We start from the raw sequence: 26,527 nt of genomic DNA, 5'->3' as shown, positions 1-26,527 counted from the left end.
GATATGCACCATATTCCACTATGATGCTAATTGATTACAGAAGTAATATTCACAGGGTTTTTTCTCGTTTGCTGCTTACAAAATTTTATGTCATTCTAGTAGTACACAGTTTTTTATATAAATACTTTATTATTTTGAAATTCTCCATATAGTTCAGGGAATAAATGTCCTAGATATGATTCCACTCAAGTCTCTAGTTTCTTTTTATCTTTTTCTCTTCTCCTTTTTATCACCTCCTTTTCCCTTTTTTCCTTTTATTTTTTTCTCCCTTTCTGCAAGTACATAAAAAGAATCAGGCACTTCCTGCTATCCCTAAGCACAAATTTAGTTCCTGGTATATCCACTCTAACATAGGAAGGAAGGAAGGAATAATTTTTCTGAGGCTGTCGTGCTTTTACAGTGGCTGCAGTAGCTGTAGCTCAGGCTGTAGCTCCATACTGGAGGAACTGTGTAATGTTTGATCTTTGGAAGTAGTAAGGAACAGGCCCATTCATAGGTGAGAATAATATGCATTGTGCAGTGCAGTGAAGCAGACAAATGTTCCTGCATAGAGGAGACTACCATCTCCTAGAATTAAACAATTCATACCAGCCACAAAATTCACTGAATAACAATAATTTTTTCCTAAAATAAACCCTTCTATTTCCTGGCTAGGATAAAGTAAGACTGATTAGGTACCACTTGTAAAAGGTGGATTTTATGAAAGAAGAGGATGTTAAGTGCTCTAGAGGAGGATTTGCAGGAGAAGCATGATAAGATAAAGATTTGTCTAAAATAGGACTGGGAAATGGCTAAGTGGGAACTGTGAGCTGAGTGTGTGGGAGGGAAGGAGGCAAGAATTCATTTCACCAAACATTTAAGAACAGAAAAAATGCATGGATGGAGGGCAGATTTCTTTTTGTTAGTCTGCTTAAAATTGACCTGTTGATTTCAGTTCCTGCAAGGCATTAAGACTGTGTTCAGTGGGCTTTTAATGTACATTTATCAATCAGTTTGTTGTGAGTAGTTTCTATCTGCTCTTTCTTCTAACTACTCTCTTTACCTCACCAAAAAAATCCAAGAGGTAACAACCAGCCTGATTCACCTTTCAATTCAAGAAGATTCTACTTGATGTAGATCCAGCTGCTTTGCTTTAAAGATATCAGCTGTTAATTTTAAGCAGCACACTGTAGAGCACTGCGTGCTCTAGCTTTCACCTGTGAGCAGTCAGGTCCACCGTGCCCTCATACCCCTGTGTAAGCCTTCTCCTGGCTCCCATGGCAGCGGATGTGAGGACAGAATAGCACAGAGTGGGTTACACTGTTGGTGTGGGAGGGAAACAGCTGCCTGGTAAAGCAGCCTTTTGTGGAGTATATCAAGTTCTGGCCCTGTTTTGCCATAAATTAGCTGGTTTAATAAACATTTCCTGCAGCCTTTAGTAAACAGACTGTTTCATGCTTGAACTTACTAACATGCTCTTATCTTTGCTATAAAATGTATATAATCATGAGAGATTTCCGAGTGACAGAGTGGATTTGTGAAAACATCCGCATAATGTTTTTCCACTTGCTTTCAGCCCCGTTCATGGATTTGCTGGCTGAGACAATGTTTGGAGCAAAGTCACATGATCAATCTGCATTTTCTTGCAGTCTTTCTGGGCTTTTGCACCACTCTTCTTCATGCCAGGTATTCTGTTGATATATAGATCCAGGCTCCTTCTTTTAAGAGTAATAAATCAAAATCACACAGTGTTTAGGATTTCAGTCAGAGAGATTATGTCAGAATTAGAACATTCCTGAGTGAAGGTCATATAAATCAATCCTTCAGTTATTCCATTTTCAGTTTCATTGTAATGAACAGTCCCCTGCTTGCAGTGAGAAAGCTTATGGTGCTGGAATACTGATAAGATGATACTGCATTCAGAGAACATTTTCGACTACTGGATGAAATCTGCAATGCGATATATGACATATATGCAAGGGTCTGAGTTGAAAAGTCTTGAAATTGTCAAATTATAGCATTCTAGGAATGAGGCTGGTTTAAAAAATCGTTGAATCCTCTTTATAGCAGAAAAAATTTTAATGAGCAAAGTAATAGCAAAGGGCTTGTAGTAGAAATGTAAAAGAAAAACATACCACTCTTCCAAGCTAACATGTTAAACAGGTTAATAGTATATTGTTGTGCATGCTTAACATGGGGGTGTGATTTTTACCTGGGTAGTAATGCATAACAACTAACATCACTTTTCCTACTTAAAATACTTGACAAGTGATGTTGCTTGTAATAACATAATGTAGCTAAGTAGCCATTTTAATTGCTTGTGAAATTGTAACACTGAGAAGGAACTTGGCGTTGGGATCAGACTGATGGGATTTGGTGTATGCTGCCAATTACTCAGGTTATTGTCTAAATTCCTTGATCAAACAGACACCGTATATGTACATCCTAATGTATATATTGAACCTGTGCTCACAGGATAGTATAAAGCAAATACTACTCTTTGAACACACTCCTACTCACTTTACCCTGGGGAAATTGCTAAAACATGCATATCTCTATTTTTTTACTATACACAGCCCTCCACTGATGTGCCAATACTCCAGGGCCTGTATGTTCCAGTCTATTTGCTCCCTTCCCTTTGACTAGCTCTGCACTTCCCACCAGCTTCCCCCGGGTCAGACATATTTGGTTACCACTCAGCCCTGATTTGCATGTGGCTTCCTCCAGTTCCTGTCCACCCCTGCCCTGCACAGAAGCACAGCTGGAGGCCACAGGGAGGAGGAGGAGCTCTCCAGGGTTCTATTCAACCTGAGGTGCAAGGATCTGGGGAGAAATTCCTCAAATCTGCCCTTCAATCCAGCAAGCTTGAGTCAGCTTACAGAAATCCCCAATGGTATCACACTGGTAAAGGCTCTCCATTGCAAGGTTAAAAATGGAAAAGGGAATTCTGACAACTCCTTATCTACCTGCCTGCATTGTGATATTCTGAGTAGTGCCCTGAGTGTGGAGCTTGCAGTCCTCCACTTGTTTCTGAAGGGATGGTAGACGAATGGATGTAGGAACGATTGTTACAGTGCAGATACTGCAACACGTGTATCAGACAACGAGGCCCGTGGAAAAGAAATATATATGGACGGATTCTTGCTAGATGTTTCAGAGATGTTTATTTCTCCAGCCGCATGGCCGGGGCTCTGCCGAGGAACTGCTCAATCACGGGACCTGAGGGTCCTTGCCCGCACAGGGGAACACAAAACAACCAACAGGGAACGAGGGCAGGGCCAGGGAAACCCCGTGTCTCCCCCCAGGGCCCCTCTCCCAGAACCCCACGGCAGGGGGGGAGACCCCAACAAATGATGGTTGTGGAGGAGGAGGTGACAGACTTCCAGGAGCAATGATGAAACTCTGAGCTCACCAGAAGTGGGCCTGCAGCTGACAGATTCGATTTCTGAGGATCCATTCAGGAGCAATCTCATCATGCTGGGAATTGCAGTTAGCCCTGAAGCAATGTGAAACATAGCTTTTAAACAAAATTTTTAACAGGGATTTTTAAGGAGATGCTTTCAACATTATCTTTCTGGTTTTACTGGGCATCTAACAGCATCACCTTTTTATTGGCAGCTTCAGCAGGGACAATTGAAAGAGTCAGCCTCTCTGTGCTACCTGATGGATTGACCTGAACTTGGGCCACACAGGGAAAATATCTGCAGAGTTTTTACACTGCACCGAGCCTGCTGTTCCCGAGTGTAGGAACTGAGGGATGACAAGCTTAAGACAAAGCACAAGAACCACAAAGGCCAGTGATGATAACCATGTGAAAAACAGAGGAGCCAGAAGAAATGGGCAAGAGATAAAGGGGCACAATAAGAAATGCACTGGGATATTATGCAGCTCTTCAGGAAACAATCACAGCTGTTAAGCAGCTCATTAGGGAGGAAGAAATCTCTCCATAATACCAGACTTGACCAAAACCAAACTGAATGTGAGTGTGGCTACATGAGCACGGGTTGTGTGTGCCTCTGCACTGCAGAGGCTTGAAGGCGGGTTTGCCACCAGCACACACGAGCTGGGACACAGCAACGTACAAGTAACCTTGGTGACAGAGGCAGGACTGAAACAGTGGATTCATAGCTCCCAGCTCTGTGCTCAGACCACCAGACTCCGTTCTCTGGGTGTTTATCAGCAGTGATGAAATACAAGACACTGCTGCAGGCAGCACAGGCAGCAACGCTCTCTGCTCACCCTATTTCTCATACTCTTTCCCTAAGCACTCATTTCTGGCTATGACCAGAGATTGCATAAAGGCACTCACAGGCCCCCTTGGTTTAGCCCAGTGTAGTCGTTCTAGCTTCCATAATGCCAAATGAAGCCTTCATCCAACCTAAATAAAGAACAGGATGTGGCACTGTAAGTTTCTTTGTTTACAGTGTCTTAATAAATTCTAGAACAAATGTACTCAATTTGGATGCAAAAGAACATTCTCTTACTGTCAGCTCTACAAGCTAGTCTTAAAGCTGATAGTCACTGAATTCTTTTTGTCCTGTACATCAATGCAAGGAAAACAGTAGAAACAAAACCTGTAAATTTCTTCTGCAGTACCTCTTCCCTGCCTCCACATCCTGCCTCAGCACTGTCTGCAATTCTTACCTTAGCAGGTTTATGAAACGTCTCAGCTGAATAAAATTATGTTGTAACTGATACAGGAGAAGGATTGGAATTCATTTCATCTTTATTACAGTGAAATGAAATTAGTTATATTGACAACTCAGTTATGAAGGGAGGAAAAGCTACAATATTTTTATACCCATGTTAGTTAAATAACTTGATGATATGCTGCATTGAAAAATTATTTTTGTATGCTGCTATTTCACAAAATAATGTAAATATATGCATTGCATAGGTGTTTCTAGGAGCAGAATTTGCTCACAATAAATAATCTGTGATCTTACTTTGCTTCAATAGAATTCCAATTTATCTTCATTTTATTCATTCTCCTTGTGATACCTATTTGCACATAATAAAGACTCTTGGGGTTCTAATTAGTGACTTCTGTGGAATACCATTTACCACAGTGATTTGAGAAAAAGGTCAGTGCCTCCAGGAACCTGGAAAATACTTGGATTGGAGCACAATGTCTTTCATGTTGTTTTATTTAGGTAATTCAAAGTTTTAAACAGAAAGGTAAGATATAATGATTAATATGATGCCTACTATCACTGGAGAAATATATTATCAAAGCCTGTCCTAAAAATTTCTTTCAACCACATCTGTCATTTTTCATTTGGACAATATTGACTTACTCATCTTTTTGTTTGAAATGTGCTTTACCACACACATAACACAAACAAAAACCTCCCAGAGTAGTCAAAGAAAGGAAATACCTTTGAGATTAATCCCTTATATATTTCCATTAATCTAAATGGAGTAACAGCCATAGTATCCAGCCCATATACTCTGCAAGGAGAGAAATGCAGTTCCATTGACAAAAGGCATGGTCTGGTTAAATCAATTTCTATAGCATCTTGTCTCGACATATTTGAGAGCACTATCCTTCTCAATTAATGTCAGCTCTGCTCTGGGAATACTCTTTGGTAGTTAACTGTTGCTGTTAGAGAGCTAACTTCAGATTGAACACAGCTGGCTTACGTATTTTGCTGTTGATAGTCTTGGTAATGGAACAACAAATGCAAGGGGAACAAACTACAAAGCAGAATGCAGATTTTCAACCCAAATAAATCAACTTTAAGGATAAGAAAACCCAAATGTAAATTTCCTTTGACTGAGTCCTGATAAAAAAAAATTACAAACTTAAGGTAGGTCTTACGGTTTCCTTTTTCCCAGGTTTACATCAAAGTCAAACAGAATCCCCTCAAACAGCCCAACTCCTCACATAACACAAGAATAGAGAAGGAGCAGATAGGATGTTTAGGGAGGGTAGGAAGAAAACACATAATGTATGTGTGAGAAAGATCACAGATGAAAGAAGAAAGCCAACTGAAGAAAGGAGATAAAGGAAAGCAAGTGCAAGGCAGATTTTTAACACATCTCAGTATTGCTGTGGCTTTCATGGGTAATTAATTACCCACTAGAGGGAGATCGACTGTAACTTGTTGCCAGGTGGATTATGGCAGAAATTGGACTTCGTAAAGTGCAAAGAGGAAACACTGTGGTAAGAAAGCAAGAGAACATGCAAGTTCTTTTCCTTGGTAGAGTTTCGTTCTGTGTAAGTTACCAAGTGGACTGAGATCTCTTCTGTTTCTGAAATGGCTTTCATTATATTTCTACACAAAAAATCCCCACCTTTATTAACCTATTTTTTCTGTTGGTGAGAGCAACACGTGGAGCTTAAGGGTGGCAGGAGAAGTGTAGTGCTTGTCTACGACTAACCAAACTGCCAGAGGCCCCCAGCATGGGGTGAGCCATGCACGACTCAGTCAAGTGCCTTGAGACCCACTGACAGGACCCTTTAGTCCATCTCAAACACCTCCTTGGTTCCAGGCTAGGACTTGCATCCCACAGCTTTTATTAGCTGCCCATGGGTAATCATTTATGGTCTCTTACTCTCACCTCTATTTGTGCAAAACAGAGGAAGCTTTTAACATTCAAAGCAGGCTTAGGCATGTCCTTTCCTCAAGGGAAACCAAGAAAGGAAGTAGTAGTGGATGCTTAGAATTGGAAACGGCATAGAAAAAGTAACTCCCACCCATTTGTGTCATTCCTGCTTCTGAAAATCAGTAGTTTAGGGACTTCCTAACTTCCGAAGAGGACATTGCTGCTAGACAAGCATGTGTCAGGGACTTCATGAAGCCTAGCTCCCTTGAGTGTGACTATTTTCTTGTTGAGCCTATTTATTTCTATTTTGGGGTTTTAGAACATCCTGTGGCAATGACTTTATATGAAAATATATTTCCTTCTTTTTTAAACCTTGCTCCCAGATAAACTGGTTTAATTAATATGGCACTATGAGCAGCAATAATAACCATTTTTTATTCACTTTCCTCCCACCTTGTTTTCCAGACCTCTTGTGTCCCTTTCCTGTTGCAGCACAGAATTCTAACCCCACTCTGGCTCCACTTATACTAGGATTTTTTAATTATATGAATGCTTTTCAGAGTCAAGCTATTAGCAGTGACAATAGTCTTAACTCTAACCTTGCCTTTCTGCATAAGAACTGTTGAATACAGAACAACATAATGCAAACTTGGAAAAGATGCATAATTATTTCCGCACAGGAAGTTTGCAGTTGATAGTTTGGTGTCACAGATAGAAATGACTAGTCTAACATGCCGCGAACTAAGTCAGAGCCAAAACAATTATCTAATGCCTGTGAACCCTCAGGGTCAAATATACTCTCTGCTACCACGTGCAATGCCAGAAAAGTCTGCTGACAAACACCAGCCATCAAAAACACTTCTTCCTCACAAACTCCATGTCAGAATTTCCAAAGTGGCCTGTGGTTACATCCTGGTTACCTTCAAATTCCCTCAAAAATACTGCAGGGGGTTCTGGGCACTACTGGTTCAACAATTCTGGTTTAACAATTATTGAAAATATGGCATGACTTCATTTGTCAGTGCGCTGATATGATCCTTAAACCAATTTAATGTAAATGTAAAGCAATGTATTTGCAAAAATCCAAATATAAGCAACACATTTACATTGCTTATCCAAAGCAGTATACAGAAAAGAAATAGGGTATACAGGACCTTTGCAGACCTAGCAGAGCAGCTGGCTGTGCTCTGTAAGAAAACTAGGCACAGGTGCTGGGATTGCGCCCAGGGCCCTGATTTCCAGCTGGCACACTGAAAGAGGCTTCCCGCTCAGGGAGAGTTAGATGTCTGTTCCTTGGGAGGAGAGGCCTCGCAGAGGGGAGGAAGTTGTTCCCTTGGCACAACAGGGAAGCACTGCTGGCTGAGCCAGCTTTTTGTTGGTATCTGTTGGGCATTTTTCCTTTTTCAGCTGTTGGATTAGTGATTAAAAATGATTGATATGTGTCATATTAGAATGAGTGTGGGGCTTGCCACCCTGACTGATGAGCAGGCTGGATGGCTCACTTTTACCTGCTGCACAGATTAGTCCCAATGAGCTCCTCTCACTCTATCCAGCTGATGAACTGCTAGGTATTTACAGCTCCCAGCTAAGCCTTCAGTTTGCACACAAAATTCCCCCTTGAAGTTGCTTTCAGAGGAGAGCGCCTGCTTTGGAGGACTTTTCTTCCCCTGGATACTGATCAAATCCAATGGTAAAATTCTTTTATGTCAACTTTGTATTTTCTTACATACACGACTTGCAAACCACACTTTGTACACACATGTAAACAGGATTAAAGCATATAATGTGTTACTGAGAAAATGCCTAATTGCTTGAAGGTAGCAGGATGTTTGGGGGTGAATGCCTCCCAAGTCTGTCTCTAGGGGATACTATAATAGTAATAAAGTGAAGAGAGGCCTAAGACAGGCAGGAGAGAGGTTGCTGATTACATGGGAAAGCCCAGACAAAGCGTCTTCTGTTTCTGATGCCTGAAATTCAGCCGCACAAGAAAAAGGCAGGATACTGGCAAAGCACCACTGGGATGTACTTGTGCTGATAGCTCTTTGTTGTTTTTCTATGGCTTTACATTTTAACAGGTATTTCCCCTCAAGATTCTCATATACCTACAAATCAAGTGTTGTCAACAGAGCTGCCACTTCACTTGCCTTGGAGGTTGCCATTCTTTCTGTCTCACAAAAACAAAGAATAAGATGTTAATTTTTATCTCTGGCGAAGACTTTTATGGTATTACCTGGCAAGCACCGGGATTTGATCTTACAAATACATAACTGCACTGTTCCTTTATCACTCTGTGTGAATCTCTCTGTTAGCAAAGGGACATAGCATGCATATGCATGTGTAAGACTGGGGGCCAACAGCTTAGGTCCTGCCGAGGTCAAGGCACAGACATCCAGACAAACACTGATTTGGAAAATTTACAGTATAGAGGATGGTTGTAGAAAGGGAAAGCGCACTGACCATTCCGAAGGAACCAACTCCTTTTTAAAATCTCTTAATCTGCTTTTCATTATCTCTGTGGGGAGGCCTCTTGAGAAAAGCAGCTCTTTGACTTGAATAAAGGAGGGGCTGTGGGCTTGCATGCTGGAATGGGGAGGTCATTGTACAGCAGCACGGAAGATGGGAGTGTTAGTCGGGTCAAGGAGAACAGGATGAAAAAGTGTGAGATCTGTGGTACAGACTTGGTGTGGATTATATGAAAGGTAGAAGTCTTAAAGCTGAAAGGTAAATAAGAGAGAGTGAATTCAAAGGTTGGAAAAACACATTCTGGTAGGGTTATTCAGTCTGACTATAAGGGAAAAATATGAGCCAGGACTGATAAGATCATCAGCAAAACCAGCAAGAAAGAGGTAATGACAGCAGAGGCCCAAGAGGGCTAAATTCTACATAGGAATTTTAAGCATTAGGCTTCAGCAAATGAACATATCCATCTTCAATATTTTTCTCATTTGTTCTTCTAACAGAAATGCTTAGCTCTGCTCACCTCTTCTGAGGCAGAGAAAGCACAAATATGCCTGGGGGACAATAGGACTATGTTGCATTTTGCCTGCACCAAGTCACATACAGCTGTGTGCATGTGCTGGCTGTAACCTGCTCCCCTCCAAACCAATGGTTATCATAAGCACCCTCAGCCTCGCCAAATTGCTAAAGAAAGTGATGTTGCTGCCATTAAAATGGCCCTTGGAAGTAGCACATTTTTCTCCTTTTTAGACTACAAACGTAAAAATTCTCCTAAAATGGTGTGCTAACCTTCTGCTGTTTCTTTAATGGACACAAACTGAAAGGTATCTCTGTTTTGCAGGGACCTCCTGTTTTTCCAGTACTCCTATAACACTGCCTGACTTCACCAGGAATTTTATGATATACAAGAAGTGCAGGAACGGGTCTACAAAATCCGGGATGGGGTGGGGGAGAGCCTTCCCAGTCGCATGCACTTCTTGTCTTGCTTCTTGATGGGTGCATAAAAGCAGAGGTGGCAGATTTAGGGCTTTTATTGACAGTAACACAACATTTGGTGTTTTCTTAAAGGCCTAACTCTGAGAGGCAAATGATGACGTAAGATTGTTGGCTTCCTGTGTTTCTAACTGCAGACAGGAACTTGCAAACCCTACAGCCTAAAAAATCCTGGAGGCAAAGAATAACTCTAAATGCATAGTGTTAAAGCCTGTCATTTATAAAATCAAATTGATTCATTTGAGGCACAACAGGTTACTTAAATACAGGATTGATGATTTTGCAGCAAAATCTCAAGTCTTTCTCTTATCAGCTGGAGCTAACAGGTGTGTTTGTAAAACTAGAGACTCCTTTTTTTTCCCCTCCTTCTGTATTTCTCAAAGCCTAAATCAATTTGCTTTTTATAGCTACATTCACCCTTTTTTGTCGTGCACACTACCTGCCCTCCCTCTGCTTGATCCTGCCTTGGCCAGAATCTTGTGGCTTTCTCCCCATGTGCTCCTCCAGTGCCCCAATCTCGCTTTGTGCAGTGGTTCTGCAGCTTCTCCTCCTGTTTGTTTCACATAAGCTCCATCTGCTGGGAAAAGGGAGAACCTCGGTGGTTTTTACTCTGAATGGGAAATACTTTTCTCTCAATTTGGAAAGATTTTCAAAATTAACTGTTTCTGCTCCCCCAGCTGTGCTCTTGCCTGCTGGCATGGCAAGTTTAACTACTGACAACCTGATATGTTATTTTTATGTCATTTTGTGTGGCTAATTTGGGTCAAGCCTAAGCAATCTTTTAAAATACCACTTTTTGACTGGAATTTGAGCAGGTAGTTAATTATCTTTGGATTGGGAATGACTGTTTGCAGCACATTATTGCCATCAAGGCACTCTCTGTGTGGCTTTTCAGGGCAGTGTTTGAAGAGGCACCCAGGGCAGCCTGTTTCTGTGCTAATGCATAGTCAGTGCTGCTTGTTTTTGGCACATTTACAGACAGGACTCAACTTATGACCTGGACCTTCATACAGCAAATCTGTAACCCAGTCACCACTTGAACTTTTACCTTTGGGTATAACACTGACAGAGCAACAGGCTTCAGTATCCCATGAATCTCTCCTAAAAATTCCCAATAATGAATGGGAGTATTTTTTTAAAAAAACTACTAATAATCTGCTGGCTTTCTCCCTAGAGTAGAAACTTAATGCAACTTGCTACACAGTAATGTCTTTTTTTCCCCCCCCTTTCTCTACATTTACGCTGAACACTGGTGAATAAAGATGAGGTTAATCCCATATTGTTAAACCTATTCAGGGAGACAACCTGAGGGTTGCCATGGAAACAGATTCTCCAGCCTAAAAGCGTAATTCTACTTCTAAGGACTGTCTGTGGATCTGCACTGATAGTAGCTTGTAGAATCAAACTCTGTACACAAACATGATGTTGCAGCAGTGAAATGGCAAAGGTGCCTCCCAACTCATCAGATGCTAATTATGCTCCCATCTCCTCCCACTTACAGCCCAGAGCATCAAGCACTGCACATCCTCCCTCTCCACACCCCGAATCCCATCTCCCGACCCTTCCTGCCTTTGCTGCCAGCTCAGTTTGTCATCAGGGTGTCCTGAGGAACTGAGGCTGTGTCTGTGTCTCTGGCAGGACTGTCACAGATTTGATACTGTCACACAGCCACTGTCAAATCTATAGGGCACCTCAAGTTGGGAGTGGGGGCAGCTGCTATCAATCACCAAAAACATCAACAGGATCTAGGAGTGCTTCCTGGGACATGTCTTCAGGGAAGGGGTGACAAACTTACAGTTCTGTTCCCTGTTCATATTAACATTTGCCCCCCAATTCCTAGATAGATTTCTAAACTTCCTCAAAAAGAATTATGGATTCATCTGCTCCTTTGTCATGTCTCTGCAAGTAAAGCACAGCCCTAGGCATGTTCTCTGCTTTTATAGGTGTTATGCATCGTACCTCTTTCAGACAAGTGAAACAGTCCTGCCTTTGTGATATCACTGGGCTCTGCTCATATAGCAGTAAAATACATATTTCAATATTCACATAGCCTATAACAACCATCAAAATTTCCTTTTATTTGGAGGTTGTTTTGAATTGATTTAGACAACTCTTACCTTGCTTTTGCTTCTATTTAATATCCGGGGGGAAAAAAATTGATACTTAACATGAAATAGTAATCTTAGTTTTGTTCAAATGTTACATTTATTTTAATAATTCTCAGATACTTATTAAAGCCATCTAGAAAGAAGGCTTTGTATTTCTTCCTTTTAGTCTCTCATCCTATTCCTGCTGGGAAACATATTTTTCAGCAAGATGGCTGACAACTTTTCCAGACAACATGGTTGCTTTAAGAACCAGGTCTAAAATGGCTGTGTAGCAGTTGACTTTTTTTTTTTTTTTTTAACAAAACCCCAAAACCTTAGTAACTATGTGGTACTGTGATTTATTCTGGGGATAAGTGCTTTCTCTGTAAGCTCAAGGGCTGTTGCTCTGGCTGGAGTAGAAGATATTTTTCTTTAAAACAAAAATTGACTCCTGGGGGAAAAGCCCATGTGTCACCTACAGTCACTCGGCCTTTTCATGTGGGAGCAATTTCTACAACTACTTGAAAATTATGAATGCTTAGTCTTTTCTTAAGCATTACTTCACAATGCTTGGTAAATGCACACAATCAATTAGTATTTTGCAACTGTATCTATTTGGGAAATTTTCACAGAGTGTATTATCAATCCTTTTCATATACAGTAGCAAACCCTGTAACTTCCAGGTATAAACAAATCTGGAACAAAAGACTGTACAAAAACATAACGAATTCAGCTCTGAAAAGGCCCATGCATCTACATTGTCTGCCACCCTGAATACTAATGAATTTAATGAAACTATTGAAAGGCTGGTTACTTGTCTGCATAAATGTATTGAGACCTCTGTAATCATCTGTTTGCTGTCTGAAATCTCTTGTCAATAGTTTAATGACTTCAGAGCATATTATTCTTCTTGTATAGGCTTCATATAATGTTTCTACATAATTAAGCAGCTTTGTTAGAGGAACTGCCATTAGTTGCCCCATTTCATTTGGTTTTGTTATCAGCCAACCAGAAAGAAAAAAAGAATAACAAGAGAAAGATACAAACCCAATCTAGTGAGAGATGTGTAGATTGGGAAGATGTTTGTTCGGGGTTTTTTTTTCAAGACTGCCATTAATATAGAGCACTATTATCAAGTTGCACATTTTAAATTATTTTAACCATTTAAATGCACTACATATTTAAATACTTGTAAAGCAAACACAGCTGGCTAAAAATCCTGCAGTGCATTTGGGAGCCTAACATTTTAAAAGTAGCTCTAATATTAAGGATATAAATAATAATACCCATTAATTTATTAATTATCACTAGATGTAAAGAACACTGGCATTTCTATAGCCATAGTGAGAAGAGTGTCTCGATTTTTTAAAATATTCAGTCAATTGCATCTTCAATTGCAAATCCATCTTCATGAATACTTTTGAATTAAAAATGTAAGTAATATAAATTTCATCTAGATTTTTTCGTACTTTGGAGAAACCCTGAGGATTTTCTTTAAATACGTAAAAGAACTCTATAAAATTACCAATTAATTTCATGCATTCGCCTAGTCCTAAGCATGAACAGATAAACTGCAGACTCATTTGCTTTTTATTGCTACGAGATGCTGTTTTCAGTCACGTTTTGGGTCAAACCTGAGAGTTCCTGCTACCCTTTATGCGTAAGGTTAAGTAGCACCTATTTTTTTTGGGGTTGAGGTACATGTAGAGGTGACCAAATGCCTGCTGCTGTAAGTTACCTGTGAAGCAGGAGAGGTCTGATCCCACGGCTCCCTTGTCCCTCTGGAGCCCTGTCCTTGGGGCAGCCATCTTGTTGACAGGGCTGGCAGCCATCTTGTCCACAGACAGTCCCAGCAGCTTTCCCCCCATTTTTTCTGGAACAAGGAAGGCATTAACACCCAAATCTCACGTGCATAGTTTGTAAAATGTCAGTGTTCTCAGATTAAATTACGATTTTTGCAGTTTGATTCTGGTTATTCACTGCATCTGGCAAAACAGTTAAAGTACATACTGCATAATACTGTATTAACTGACTAATAAAAGATTTGATAAGAGATCCTACTGCTGGTCAGGATTCGACTAATATCTGAAGAATAACATGCTACTTGTAGTCCAACTATTAACCGGCACTAGTGCGGCACATCTGTCAATTGACTGATTTATGTGCTATTTCCTATCAAAACCATCACAGCTCCACCAGAAAGCCATTTCTTCTGTCACATCCCGAGATCCACAAGCAACACACGTGTGTGCAGCGGAACTGCTGCTGCCAACCTTCGGCCGCAGGCGTGTGGAACAGGGCCGCACACACCGCAGCATCACAGGGTCGTAGGGCTGAAGGGACCTCTGTGCATCATCCAATCCAACCTCTGCAAAAGTGGAAAGCACCGTGCCGATCTGGAGCGCTGCACTTTGCACTGGGCTTATGCGTGCCCACAGCGGCCTGGGCGGCTCCGTGAGGCACCGGCGCCCTCCCTTCACAGCGGGCACGGCCTGTGGCCTTCCCGGCGTGGCGGGGACCGCGGGCTGCGAGCGAACCACGCTCGGGTGGAGAAGCCCCGACACCGGGCCAACCCCCAGTGCCCGCCGCAGGTCCCGCCGCTCCCCTCGGGCGACCGCGAGAAAGAGCCGCGGCCGCCCCTCGGTGACGCCATCCCCCGCCGCCCGGCTCCACCGCCTCCCTCACCGTGCGCTCTCGGACTACGGCTCCCGGCGTGCCCGGCGCCGCGGGGCGGTGCTGGGCGAACACGGGGGCTGGGCACTGCTGGGCGTGTGGGAATCGCCGCGGCCCGGGCGGCGGGACAGGAGCGGGACAGCAGCGGGCCCGGAGCCGCCCGCCCGCTCGCCGAGCGCCGCCATGGCGTCGATGCTGCTGCAGAGCTGCGGGCGGCGCGCCTGCCGCCTGCCCCGAGCGCTGCGCCGCCCGCCGCAGCCCGGTGAGGCTCCCCGCGGGCCGCTCGCCGGCTCCGGCCCGCCGGGCCTGGCCGGGAGGGCACAGGGAGGGAGAGCGGGCGGCGGCGTCTGGGGGCTCCCGGCGTGGGCGGAGAGGCTGCTGCGGGAGGGAAGGGCCGCGGCCGAGTCCCCGCCGCTCTGTCCGCCGGGGCTGGCGCTGCTCCCGGCCCGGCCCGGCCCACGCTCGGCGGCTGCTGCGGTCTCTTCGCATGTGCTTCCGCGGCAGCGTGGTTGGAGGGGATGATTTACCCTAAGAGCAGTGAGACACGCGTGTCTCTTAAATGCTGGCTGGTTGGGGATGGGAAAAACACGTGCTTTTTGTTAAAGTGCAGGAACGCGTTACTACGTCTCGGTCCTGCCTGCCTTGCTCTCGGCGCGGCTTGGGTGTGAAATGGGATTGTCACTAGTTATGTGCTTCTTTTCTTTAAGTACAAGAGGTTGCTTTCTTAGTCTATTAGGGAGGACCCATGAATTACCTTTTTCCAAGTGGCTTTGAAAGCTTAGGAAAATTAAAAGGAAGCGCAACGTGTGATACGGATTAATAATGAAGATAATTTGGCAGTTTAAATATCTCTGGGTGGTGAAGCTTAGCGGCATGAAACAGCTGATAACTTGTGACGTTTGCGAGGCCTGTGGCTGCTCTTCACGTTCTGAGCTGGAATGGCAGGGGGTTAGCGAGGAATTGCCTGTCACTGACACAGAGCCCTGGGCTGGAATGGCAGGGGGTTAGTGAGGAGCTGCCTGTCACTGACACAGAGCCCCGACTTGTCAAGGGAGTGCTGTCACTGAGAGCAGTGCAGCTGCATTCTCCCATCCAGACAGACGTGATGAGCCATAGGGATGCTTGTTCATTGCAAAGAACAGCTGTCCTCTTGGTTACCAGTAGTCACTCAAGTGTGGTATCTTCTTCTAGTTGATGGTTTCTGTTAGCCACTGTTGTAAAGTCATTTATTTAGGTTGAACATGGACAGTGCCCTGAACAAAAAACTGGGGTATCCTAACCATCCAGTTTATTTAAAATGGGGAAAGGCACATCCGTGTACCTTCAAATTAGATGGGAGCTTTGATTCTTCTTGTGGCATAGCATAAAAAGTAGTGCTAATGATCGCTGCAATTTTGGTTGTTATAAATCTTAGACAACCTAAGCTGAAGTGCTGTGATAGAATTAAATAATTAGTGTGCTGTGGTGCACTGTGGTTATGATACAACCAATGCTTTTATTTGGAGTATTAATCTATTATTCACACATTCTTGTATGGTGTAATTTTTTTCTGTACTGTTTTGCTTTACTTAGCTCATCTTCTTTGCTTTATGTGTAAGTAGTCGAAGATTAAGTTAAAGCTAAATGCTTCTAAGAATCCTCCACGTTATTCCTGTGAAGATCAGACTGTTAAGTACTGGAAGCTTACACTTCTCTAGGGACTTACTTCATGATAGCATTTTATTTTTAAAAATTCTAAACATAGTAACAGTACAGCTATTCTATGTTAAAAACTTTGGTTTTGATGTTTCATTAAATTTAAGTATAAAGTTTCCCATGACTGCTTTTCCACGAGGAACATGTTAACATACAGCTTTTCTGGCACTACTGCCTTTCTTTCTTACAAAGCTAATGAAGGTTTCTTAAATGAACAGTGTTGAGCATGGTTAAGCAACATTCACCTTGTTCAGACACTTTTGGATGTCTCTATTATCCCAGAAGCAAGGATTATGGGCTTTGCCCCTTTCTGAAGGAAGTATATATTTTATTTCAGGGCTGGTTTGCTCTTAGGTACATGGTTATAAGAGACTCTGCAAAACCTAAAGAGCTCTTGTCAGAACTGGCAGAGTTGGAATTAACATTTTCTGTGGGCCTGTTCACACACTGAACGTGCTGTACAACAAGAAGCTTAGTCAGCATTTTTTTTTATGGTAACCTTGGAATTTTGTTCTTTGACCACTTCCTTAACATTTAATGAGCCTGGTTGAAAAGAAGGTAAGTGAAGTGAAAGTGTCCTGCTGCTATGGCATTTTATCTAAGAAACTCCAAGCCAGTTTTGAGCTCCAGATCGCCCCTCTTAGTTCTAGGGGCACCTGTCCATAGCAGGCAATGTCGTCTCCTAGTAGGACTCTTGCCTTAGGTACATGAGGCCTTGTGGGCTTCCTGTAACTCAGGTGAGACAGAAAACTGTGCTGTGACTTATCCCTCTAGACATTGAGTACTGCTCTGCTTTGCTCAGCTGCTCCTTGAGGTCAGGGATGTCCTTCTGGGTTGGCCTCTTTGCTTAAGTAATTCAGCTACTGTTCATTCAGTAAATATTGGAGAGTATTATAGTGCCTTCAGAGATTCTTAGGGCTTGCTTTTTGAGCCAGAAGAGACAGTTTTTCCCTGGCTCTACTTGCAGTGGCAGTGAGTACCTGTTATTGTTTGATACAACTTGAGATTGGTAAATCTTTTGACTTGATTATGCCACAGCTTTTGCTGTAATTACTTTAGAGCCCACTTAGCATGGGACATCCCTTAATTTTCTTCAGATAAGTTAACTTCTCTTCTATACCTTCTGATTGTCCCACCTGATTTTGGCAGCATCTCTTTTCCTCTAACAATAAGGGTATTTTGTTGGGGAAGGCTTTTGGTCGTCAGCATTGGGTGCTTTTCTCAGATGCAGGTGTCTAGGTTCTGTCATAGGCTGTATCTTGGCTTTGATGATGGGAAAGGGTACCAGAGACCTCTCAAATGACCTTTCTATCCTGCTGTCTCTTAGGATTGACCAGAAATGGTAGGTTCCAGATGGGAGAAACAGTATGCCTAGTCTATCCAGCCTTCCAATTTTATTTTGGTTATAGTGAATTCTGAAAAGATTGGCCAAAAAGAGTCAAGACATTTGGAGTCTTGCTTGTGTGATATTTTTATGATCTGTCCAGAAGTCTTTTTGCTCTTGGTAGTGACAACCTATTGAGTTATTATAGCAAGGTGTTGATACAAGATTTATTTTTTTAAAGTTTCTTTAGGAAGATGAATTCCTTTCTAGTGGGCTCAGGGATGACTTTCAGTGATTGTAGATTGTGTACAGCCACTAGGTAGCATTTTATTTGTTGATGCTTCTTCCATGGTTGGAAGAATTTCAATCATGGCCCTTTATTGAAGCATGCGATGTAGATGATTTATGATTTGATGATCTTCTCAGTTTATTTCCAGAATGGATGCTGTTTGTCTCTGTACCTGGATGGAGGCTGCCTATATATACGTGTCAGCCCTTCTTTTGGACTTTATTAGCTCTTATTAGGACTGATTCTGAGGTAGTGTTTCAAATGTAATTTATTTTGAGAGACACAGTGTTTTCTGGAAAGCTGACTATTCGTATGCTCTGGGTCAGGCTCTCATCCCTCTATTCAAGACAATTTCTATCCTTTCCAGAGAGATCATGGGGTAGAGCTATTTTTACCAGTTGCTAATCAAAATGGACAGCAATGTATTGAAATGGTGATGTGGTTCCACCTGTCTAGTGAAGTATCTTTAGATTCCTGCTCATGTTTTATTTGTTTTGCATAAAACATCATCTGATACTGTGTTGTCATTGAGCTGTTAAAAAATTACATTTGCTTTCAGTTCTTCTGCAATATAGTTTCTTGCCTGAGGGACCTGGAAACTTGTCTTCAGACAGTTGAACAAGAGCAAACAAGCCTCACACATGCACAGAGTTTGGCTCTGTGTGTTAAGCAACATCTTTTTTGTGCTTTCAGTAGTAGCCATTTCTATGTAAAGATCAATCTTCTAACTCATGTATTTGTGTGCAGTTCACTACACAGGTAAATGTCCTCCTGAATTTCAGAATTGGTGCTAATTATTGGTATTTTTCTAGGTAACTTGGGAGATCGGGCATGTCTTAGCTGTACATCCCTGAGGCTGACAAACAAAATGTGAGTAAATATGAACATTTTTCTGAACTATCAGTTAGTATACTGTCATAGAATGTAGGTTTAAATCTAGACAAAGTGCTAAAATACTAGCTTCAGCTTGTGTTATTCACAGATTAAAGGAAGTCTGAGTATAACTCGCTTCACCTGGTTGGTTGTGTATGGGAGAAAGAAAGTGAAATCTTCCCTTTTTTGCCCACTTCCTCCCTTTCTGTTTCACTTCTGAAATGAAAACTGTAGAATATTAATCTCTATCTTGGGTGATTCCAGGTGTGCCCTGGAATCATAACGGGATCTGATAAGCTTCTTGCATACTTTCTCCATGGAGTTCCATAGAGTAAGTATTCAGTCACAGCTAGTTGAAAATCACAGTTGACAGATAAGAATGTAGAGCATCTGAGTGGTATCTCTGTTAAACCAAAGAAAGGAGTTTATTGTATGTTGCAGCCTTGGGTGATGGTGTCCTCTTCTGAAAACACATCCAGCTGTTGTGTGCCCTTATGGAAGTGAAGGGGTTGAATGTTGGCAGAATCCATTCTCTGTTCCTGGCTTGGCTCACAAGGCATGCTTGTAGATAAGAATTTCCTAACGCCTTTCCCTGGAATGTTAAAATACATGTTCTGTAGTTTATTTATGATCTGGCTGCTCAGGATACAGGGACTATTCTTCTATTTCCTGAGTTTTCATTTTAGCATAAGGACGTGTCTCTAGACACAACCTTCTAATACAAAACAAACCAGTTTGTTTTTCGACGTGTTAGTCCTATATCACTTGCTATAGAATTAATTATGATTAATTTTTAAAAATAAATAAAACATTTAAAAATACCTATTTTTAGTGTGTTAGTATATAAGAGCTCTCTCTTGGGAAGTTGGAAAATTATGGTTTTAAGCCTGTTAGGCTGGAGCACCTCTCCTATGAAGATAGACTGAGAAAGTTGGGGTTGTTCAGCATGGAGAAGAGAAGGCTCTGGAGAAGCCTTACAGCACCTTCCAGTACATGAAGGGGCTACAAGGGAGCTGGAGAGGGACTTTTGTCAATGGAATGGAGTGACAGGGTGAGGGGGAATGGCTTTAAAATGAAAGAAAGTAGATTTAGATTAGATATTAAGAAGAAATTCTTTGCTCTGTGATGATGAGGCACTGGAACAGGTTGCCCAGAGAAGCTGTGGATGCTCCATCCCTGGAAGTGTTCAAGGCCAGGTTGGATGGAGCTCTGAGCAACCTGGTCTAGTGGAAAGTGTCCCTGCCTGTGGCAGAGGGGTTGGCAGTGGGTGGTTTTTAAGATCCCTTCCTACCCAAGCCATTCTGTGATTCTGTGGTGAAATCAGCAGCAGAATATTGAGACAGAAAATCTTCTTATTCTGTTGAGAAGGTTTGGGGTGGAGTTTTGTTTGTTTGTTTTGGTTTGGGGTTTTTGTGTTTGTTTTTTTCCAACCAAAGCTGCTATTAATGTAATGTTGCTGCTTAAAATAAAACAAAGTAATGCCTGCACCCCACATGACCCAGATCTGAATGCAGGGGACTCTAGTGATAAGTACTGAGGACAGATGGGATAGAAATTGTGTCTGACATCACTCAGACACACATTGTGTGTCTGCAGGTGTGTTCAGAGAGGCACATTTCTTGCAAAATTTTTATTCCCTGCAGACTCAGAACCAGTTCTGCTGTCAAAGCTCTCTTCCTCTTGGCATGCAGAAGAGTGTCAATGTATGTAGGTGGAACTTGGTTTGTAGGCCTGGAGCTCTGCTTTTGGGAAATGCCTTAGAGTCAGGGTGGATTGATTTATGCAAGTGTTTTAATCTGGTTTTGAATATATACTTCATTTTCTTAAAGTAATTAAGCTGTAATTCTTATTAGTTAATATCTGCGCAAGTGTGTAGCTTTCTAGCTAACCAAGAGACTGTTTTGTGTAACTGCGTATGTTCCAGCAGTTGTCTGACCACTGAGAGATCAGATGCTAAAACTTCAGTTTAAACTAGAAAATCGTGTGTTTTTAAAAAGTAATAATTTAGTCTTTTTTTTTTTTTTGTACAAAACTCTATGTAAATAACATTGAGTAGACAGAACCATTACTCATTTGAGCATGTAATAATTAAGTTTAAAAAGTGTTTCTGGCTGAAAATTGAGTGAGGTTAACACTTTTAAGTGTATGATAAACCTTTTTTTCCTTAAAATGTTACTCAAGCCTGTAGAGCCACTTGCACCTGTTTTTTTTGTTCATTGACTGAAGACAAAAACACATTCTGATTTTGTTTCGATAGTACAAAGGCTCCATGAAGAAAACACCCCAGTCATTTCTGTCCTGTTGATGTCTTAATGCTGGTATCTCAGTTTGAGGGACACTAATGGAACTCATTTATATAAAACATTTTATCTACTGTTTTATTTTTGTCCTGTCTTTTAATAAAAGCATGTACAATCCTACTTGCATATTACGAGTGGTTCTTCTGTGTGTATAAGGAGTGTTAGGGGTGTTTGAGCAGTGCTTCCCCGCTAACTACAGTCTACATTTAATTAAAGAAAAGAACAGAGTTCTCAACAAGGTAGAAGAGTGTTGGTTCTCTCTGCCCCAAATCAGTACCGTGATGGAAGTTTTTGCAAAAGTTTCTGTTGAATAAGGAAAACTGGATGCATGGTGATGGTAAGAGAGGAACTCTAATGAAATTGGATTCCTCTGATACTAATTCTCTCACTTAGCACCTCTCCCAAGTATACAACTTCTATTTTTTTTGTCTCAAGTGTTTTGCACAAAGAGGTGAAGTAATAGAAGGGACTTTATGTTACTTATGAATTTGCATGTTAGTTTTCAAATGTAGCTTTCTAAATGGAAAGCACATGTGGTAGCTGTTCTTTATTTAATTGGAGTAAAATAAACTACCTTTTCAAAGTTGTACAATGGAAAATTCCCTGCAGGTTAATTTTTTTTTTTTGGTCATGAAGTAAAGCCAAGTGTTCTTTTCAGGTATAGACATTGGTTTTAAGAGTCAAAAAAAAATTTTTTCCCTTAAATATGCAGTAGATAGTTTTCAAATTACATGTTTTATAAATACATAAATATATATATCCTTGCAAATGTATGTATAAAAATAGCTGATGATCTGTTGCTAATTCTTGAATGCTTTTTTCTTTTTAAGGACTGTACACTTTAAATATTGCACTAGTGTCCCTCCTGTTTACGCCTACTCCAAAAAAGGTCACTATTGTTGTTGGACTAAAGGATCTGAACAAATACACTTTTCTCTTGCGAGCTCTTCTGGCTCATGGACGCCACTAGCAACCGTGGGTGTTTTAGGTCCCCAGTATCTTCCACTTAGGTGGTGGCATTCTTCACGTCCCCTTCAAGATGACTCCATAGTTGAAAAGTCACTGAAGTCCTTAAAGGATAAAAACAAGAAGCTGGAAGAAGGAGGTCCTGTATATAGTCCAACAGAAGTGGAAGTTGTGAAAAAATCTCTTGGACAGAGGATTGTGGATGAACTGAAGCACTATTACCATGGGTTTCGATTGCTGTGGATTGACACAAAAATAGCTGCGAGGATGCTCTGGAGAATCCTGCACGGAAACACTTTGTCTCGTCGGGAACGGAGACAGGTACTGAGTCAAGACCTATTTCCTTTGGGTGTCCTCGATGGTTGCTCTGTTATGTTAGAACTGAATTAGTTCTTTCTGTTGTCTTTTGTTCCTAGAATTAAAATTGCTAGGTGTGTTTCCTTCCTCCTCACTATGTGGAGTATTTTTGGGTATTACCCCAAAACTTTTTACTTGTGTTACCCATTATTGAAGATAAATTTGTTATTTTCTAGTTGGACCAGCAGAGGATTCTTCTCTTTTGTCACATGGGCAGCAATTGTGGTTTGTTCTCAAGTTCCCAGCCATGTACCATACATATGATCACTTTCTCTGCTTTTTCACTCCAGCTGGAAAAATAGAGGGAAAACACTGCTAGTAAAGGTTGTATCTGTGCCAGTTCTGTTCCTGTTTGCTACTTCATGGGGTTCTTTTGAATGGGATAAAAGCTGCAGGCTGAAATGCATGATTGATAATATACTATTTCAGTTATAAATATATCTGAAATAATTTTAGCCCAGATACATTTCCTTTATTTATGACGTGTTGCTTACATTTATGAAACTATAAAAACACAACTGAAAATTTTAAAGAAAAGGGAGATGAAATCTGGAGTGCAAAATGTGAGTGCTTTCAACTTTGGATAATATATATGTATTTCAATAGTAATTTCAGGTTTTGGGTGAAATGAGCATATTTAATTAGAATGAAAAGTTATATGGATATTTAAAAACATTAAATGTGAGCTGGTATATGAAAGGACTGCAAAATATTAAGCTGGTGTTGTTAATTTCTTGGTTTTGGTAAAGAATGCATTGATATTCAGCTTCAGTTCATTAGCAAAATATTAAACATGCTGATTTGACAATTCTCATTTTACTGCTTTTAAGGACAAGATGTTTAAGCAGTTTATACAGATTAAAAATTCAAGTCTGTCTTCCTGCCTTCATAAAAAAAGCATTTCAGCTGTTACTGGAAAGATGTTCTAGAAGAAATGCTGGAGAGCAGGTGTGTGCGCTCTGGGGCAGGAGTGCACAGTGCTGCTTGTGGCAGTGTGGCGCTCTGCAGTTTGTACCCTGCACACACAATGTGCTGGGTTCACATCTCTGCCCTCAAAACTTCTAGTAAATGATCAAAAATACGAGTATCTCCTCATTGTTTTAATCATTTCCTGATAAAATTAGGTCACATTTGAACAATTTGTTGTATAAGTAAAGCACATCACATCTTAAATGCAGTATGAAAAAGTTCTTCTTAAATTCACAAGGTTAGACAAGTAGCAAAAATTGTTACATGCACGTGTAGCAGTTTCTGTCTGTGAGTAGGTGTGGTCTCCTCTCGGACAACACTGCTTGATGGTCTCAGCATCTTTATGCTCCTTAAGTTTTGCCATCTTCCTTGTGCTGGTACAGGAGTCTGCTTGGCAGCTCACCCAGCTGAGACGTTGCTCAGCAATAAATATAACAGTCTGTGCTGACGTGAGAGGGGATTATGTAGTACCAGAAAGAGCAACTGAGGACAGGGGAAGATGAGGACTGCAGGACTTCTTGAAGTAGCAGTTCTAGCTTGTGCCGACTTATTGAGAGCTTTGGGGAACTTGGAAAGCCAAGCAAGACAAATTAATTCATGGTTTAAAACAGAATTGGAAATTCTCCAGGGAGAAGATTGGAACCATTGATTTTCCTGCCTCTGTCATATTTACTGAGCCATACTTCTGAGAAATTATATAAACAGCAGTAATATTCCATCAATAGATGGATTTATTCATTTGATTACCTTTTGATTTTGTCATCTAGTGATGATAGGGCTGTCTTTCTCATGTTTAAGTAGTGATCTGGCATTTGGCCTTCCCGGATTTGTTTTTTTTTGTGCAAATGTTCACTTTTTGTATTAATTCTCTTTTTAAATGAAATGGACATTTATTTGTTTGCAGATATAAATTAGTGTTTACATTGCTGTAGCCTGTCTCTTATCTGATGATGTACTGTGTATTTATATGCATGCAAATGCAGTGTAGGAGATGTAGAGAAAATAGTTTTAATAACTACAGTAATGTTAGTTTCTCAGTCTAGGTTTTGTGTTTTCTGCATTTGGAGGAAGAGGACATCCTGTCTCTGGAATGAGGGCATGGTAGGCTCAGAACCTGGGGTCAGTGAAAAGCAAAAGCCTGCAGCTGAGCAAACCCTCTACATGTTGGGTTTTTCTAAACCTTATTTCAAGTTTGTTTCAACACAGTTCATTTTTTATCAGTTCAACCTTAAATTGTAGTATATTGACTAATTTAAAGAAGTTTTAACATTTTGGTGCCGGATTACCTCCTGAACTTTTAAAAAATGTAAAATAAAAATTGAAGTATATACTGCTTTGAAAGTATTAAGCTGCACATGAGCTGACAGTCCTAGACAAATCTTATCTTCATGCAGACTGACAAATGAGTTATTTCTGCCTGCCCTTTCCTTCCTCATTGGAGGCAATAATGGAAAGATATCCAAGTAATCTAACCACATGAACAAGCAATTCCAGCATGGCTAATGCAAAGGGACCTATTGTTTATGTAAACGAAGTCAATTCCAAAATTCTGCTTTGTACAATTGCTGGCAGGGTTTGATTCAGCAAGGTCACAATATCTACACTTAGGAGAGAAGGCAGGAAGAAGTAAAACATGGTACTGTTAAAACCTAACTGCTCTAGTGCTGACTCCTGCAGCAGGATGATTCAGAACGTGGCAGTGAGCTGGCAAACACAATGGAGTTTGTGGCAAGTCCACCAGCTTTACAAACTCTTCCCTGCAGAGGAGGGAAGAGTGGAATACACGAGCTGTAGCAGCAGATACAGAGTAGTCACAAGGTTCTCGTGCTGTGCTGCCAAATAATGTGTGTGTAATCGTACACCATTGTATTAGGTTCCTGCGTAAAGCTGTTTTCCTTGAGTCAGCCGAGGGTGCAGTTCCATGATTTGTGAAAGCCGATCCAGGACAGTGCTGCTGTGAAAAGCTTGGTGCTTAAATCAAGTTTTCCTGCCCCACCCCGCTTGGTTTATTCTGTTCCTTTTCCCCTTGTATGTGTATGTATTTATGGGTCAGTTTTAGCTGGATCAGTGGTGTGAATGCCAGTACACCTTCACGGCTCTTTATACCTCGTCTCAGGTTAGCATTAGGTTGGCTTATCCAGTGGTAAAACTGCTTCCTTGGAGATGGATTTTGTAGAAATACTTGCACCCACTACCTGAGAATAGAGACTGGGTAAAAATAGGAACTCTGTACTCTATAGAAATTTTCAGTTGGGTTTTTTTAGGGAAAATGTACTTCTCTTCTGAGTTTTAAAATTTTCTTCCAAACTTTGTTACATTTTTTTTTTTTTAATTCCATGGTAGTCGTTTGCCTTCTATTGTTGGAATGAATGGAAAAATCCTTGAGCCTGTAAACAAAGGACTAAAGCATGCCTTCTGGGAAACTGAATTTTTTTATATACAAAGAAAAATGCCAAACTTTGAATCTGTAGAGCGTGTGCATTCCACATACAGCAGTGCTTAAGATTTTGGCTGGTTTTATGCTAAGGAAATTCTGAATGAAGTTTTACAGGTTTTGTATTTTAGCAAACCAGTCCTGAGGACATGGGATCTGTGCTGGCTGTTGCTGGTGTTCCCCTTGATTACCATGAAGCCTGAGGAGGGGCTGGAGTGGGGAGCACAGGTTTACTTTTGTAATAGCATTTATGTTGCCAGTTTTTGCCACTCAAATCCTGATGTGGAATGACAGTGCTGTGGCACTAGAGTACTGGAGCGTACGTCTGATTTAGGAACTGATGGGATTCCCAACAACCAGTTTTTTCCTTTGTAAAATGAGGTAGAGTCAAAGAAGATCTGCACTCCCCAACATAAACAGAGTTATTAAGCTTTCAACAATTACTGAAAGATTTGATAATAGACTGTACAGCCTAATATATATATTTGTGAGTGTACAGAAATCACAAGGATAGTATTTATTTCATGCAGCTCAAGATTCCGTAACTAACGCCGCCTGCTTCAGAGGATTACTGCTCTGGAA

General features: G+C 41.2%; 2 protein-coding genes across 5 annotated transcripts in view; one reads left to right on the top strand and one right to left on the bottom strand.

Moving 5' to 3' along the window:
* The window catches only part of NSD2 (nuclear receptor binding SET domain protein 2), a 99,759-nt gene extending 84,948 nt beyond the window's left edge, over positions 1 to 14,811 (bottom strand). Inside the window, exons 1-2 of one of the 3 annotated variants that reach the window (XM_048303013.1) lie at positions 14,751 to 14,811; positions 13,804 to 13,938 (exon numbers count right to left, since the gene is read on the bottom strand). The gene's annotated coding sequence lies outside the window, so the exon portion shown is untranslated. Of the gene's footprint in view, positions 1 to 13,803; positions 14,689 to 14,750 lie in introns of those variants that run through there. The other 2 variants (XM_048303012.1, XM_048303011.1) reach the window with 2 other exon arrangements.
* Positions 14,812 to 14,831: 20 nt separating this feature from the next.
* LETM1 (leucine zipper and EF-hand containing transmembrane protein 1) overlaps positions 14,832 to 26,527 on the top strand; it is a 28,667-nt gene continuing 16,971 nt past the window's right edge. The window contains exons 1-3 of one of the 2 annotated variants that reach the window (XM_048303018.1): positions 14,832 to 15,000; positions 18,859 to 18,916; positions 22,050 to 22,506. In XM_048303018.1, the coding sequence (XP_048158975.1) occupies positions 14,922 to 15,000; positions 18,859 to 18,916; positions 22,050 to 22,506 (594 nt within the window). In that variant the 5' untranslated portion in view covers positions 14,832 to 14,921. The remainder of the gene's footprint in view (positions 15,001 to 18,858; positions 18,917 to 22,049; positions 22,507 to 26,527) is intronic. The other variant, XM_048303016.1, reaches the window with a different exon arrangement.

The sequence above is a fragment of the Corvus hawaiiensis genome, chromosome 5 (genome assembly GCF_020740725.1).
Source record: "Corvus hawaiiensis isolate bCorHaw1 chromosome 5, bCorHaw1.pri.cur, whole genome shotgun sequence".
Classification (NCBI taxonomy): Eukaryota; Metazoa; Chordata; class Aves; order Passeriformes; family Corvidae; genus Corvus; species Corvus hawaiiensis.
Note: the sequence above shows the minus strand (reverse complement) of the source record. Positions and strands in the feature narration are given on the sequence as shown.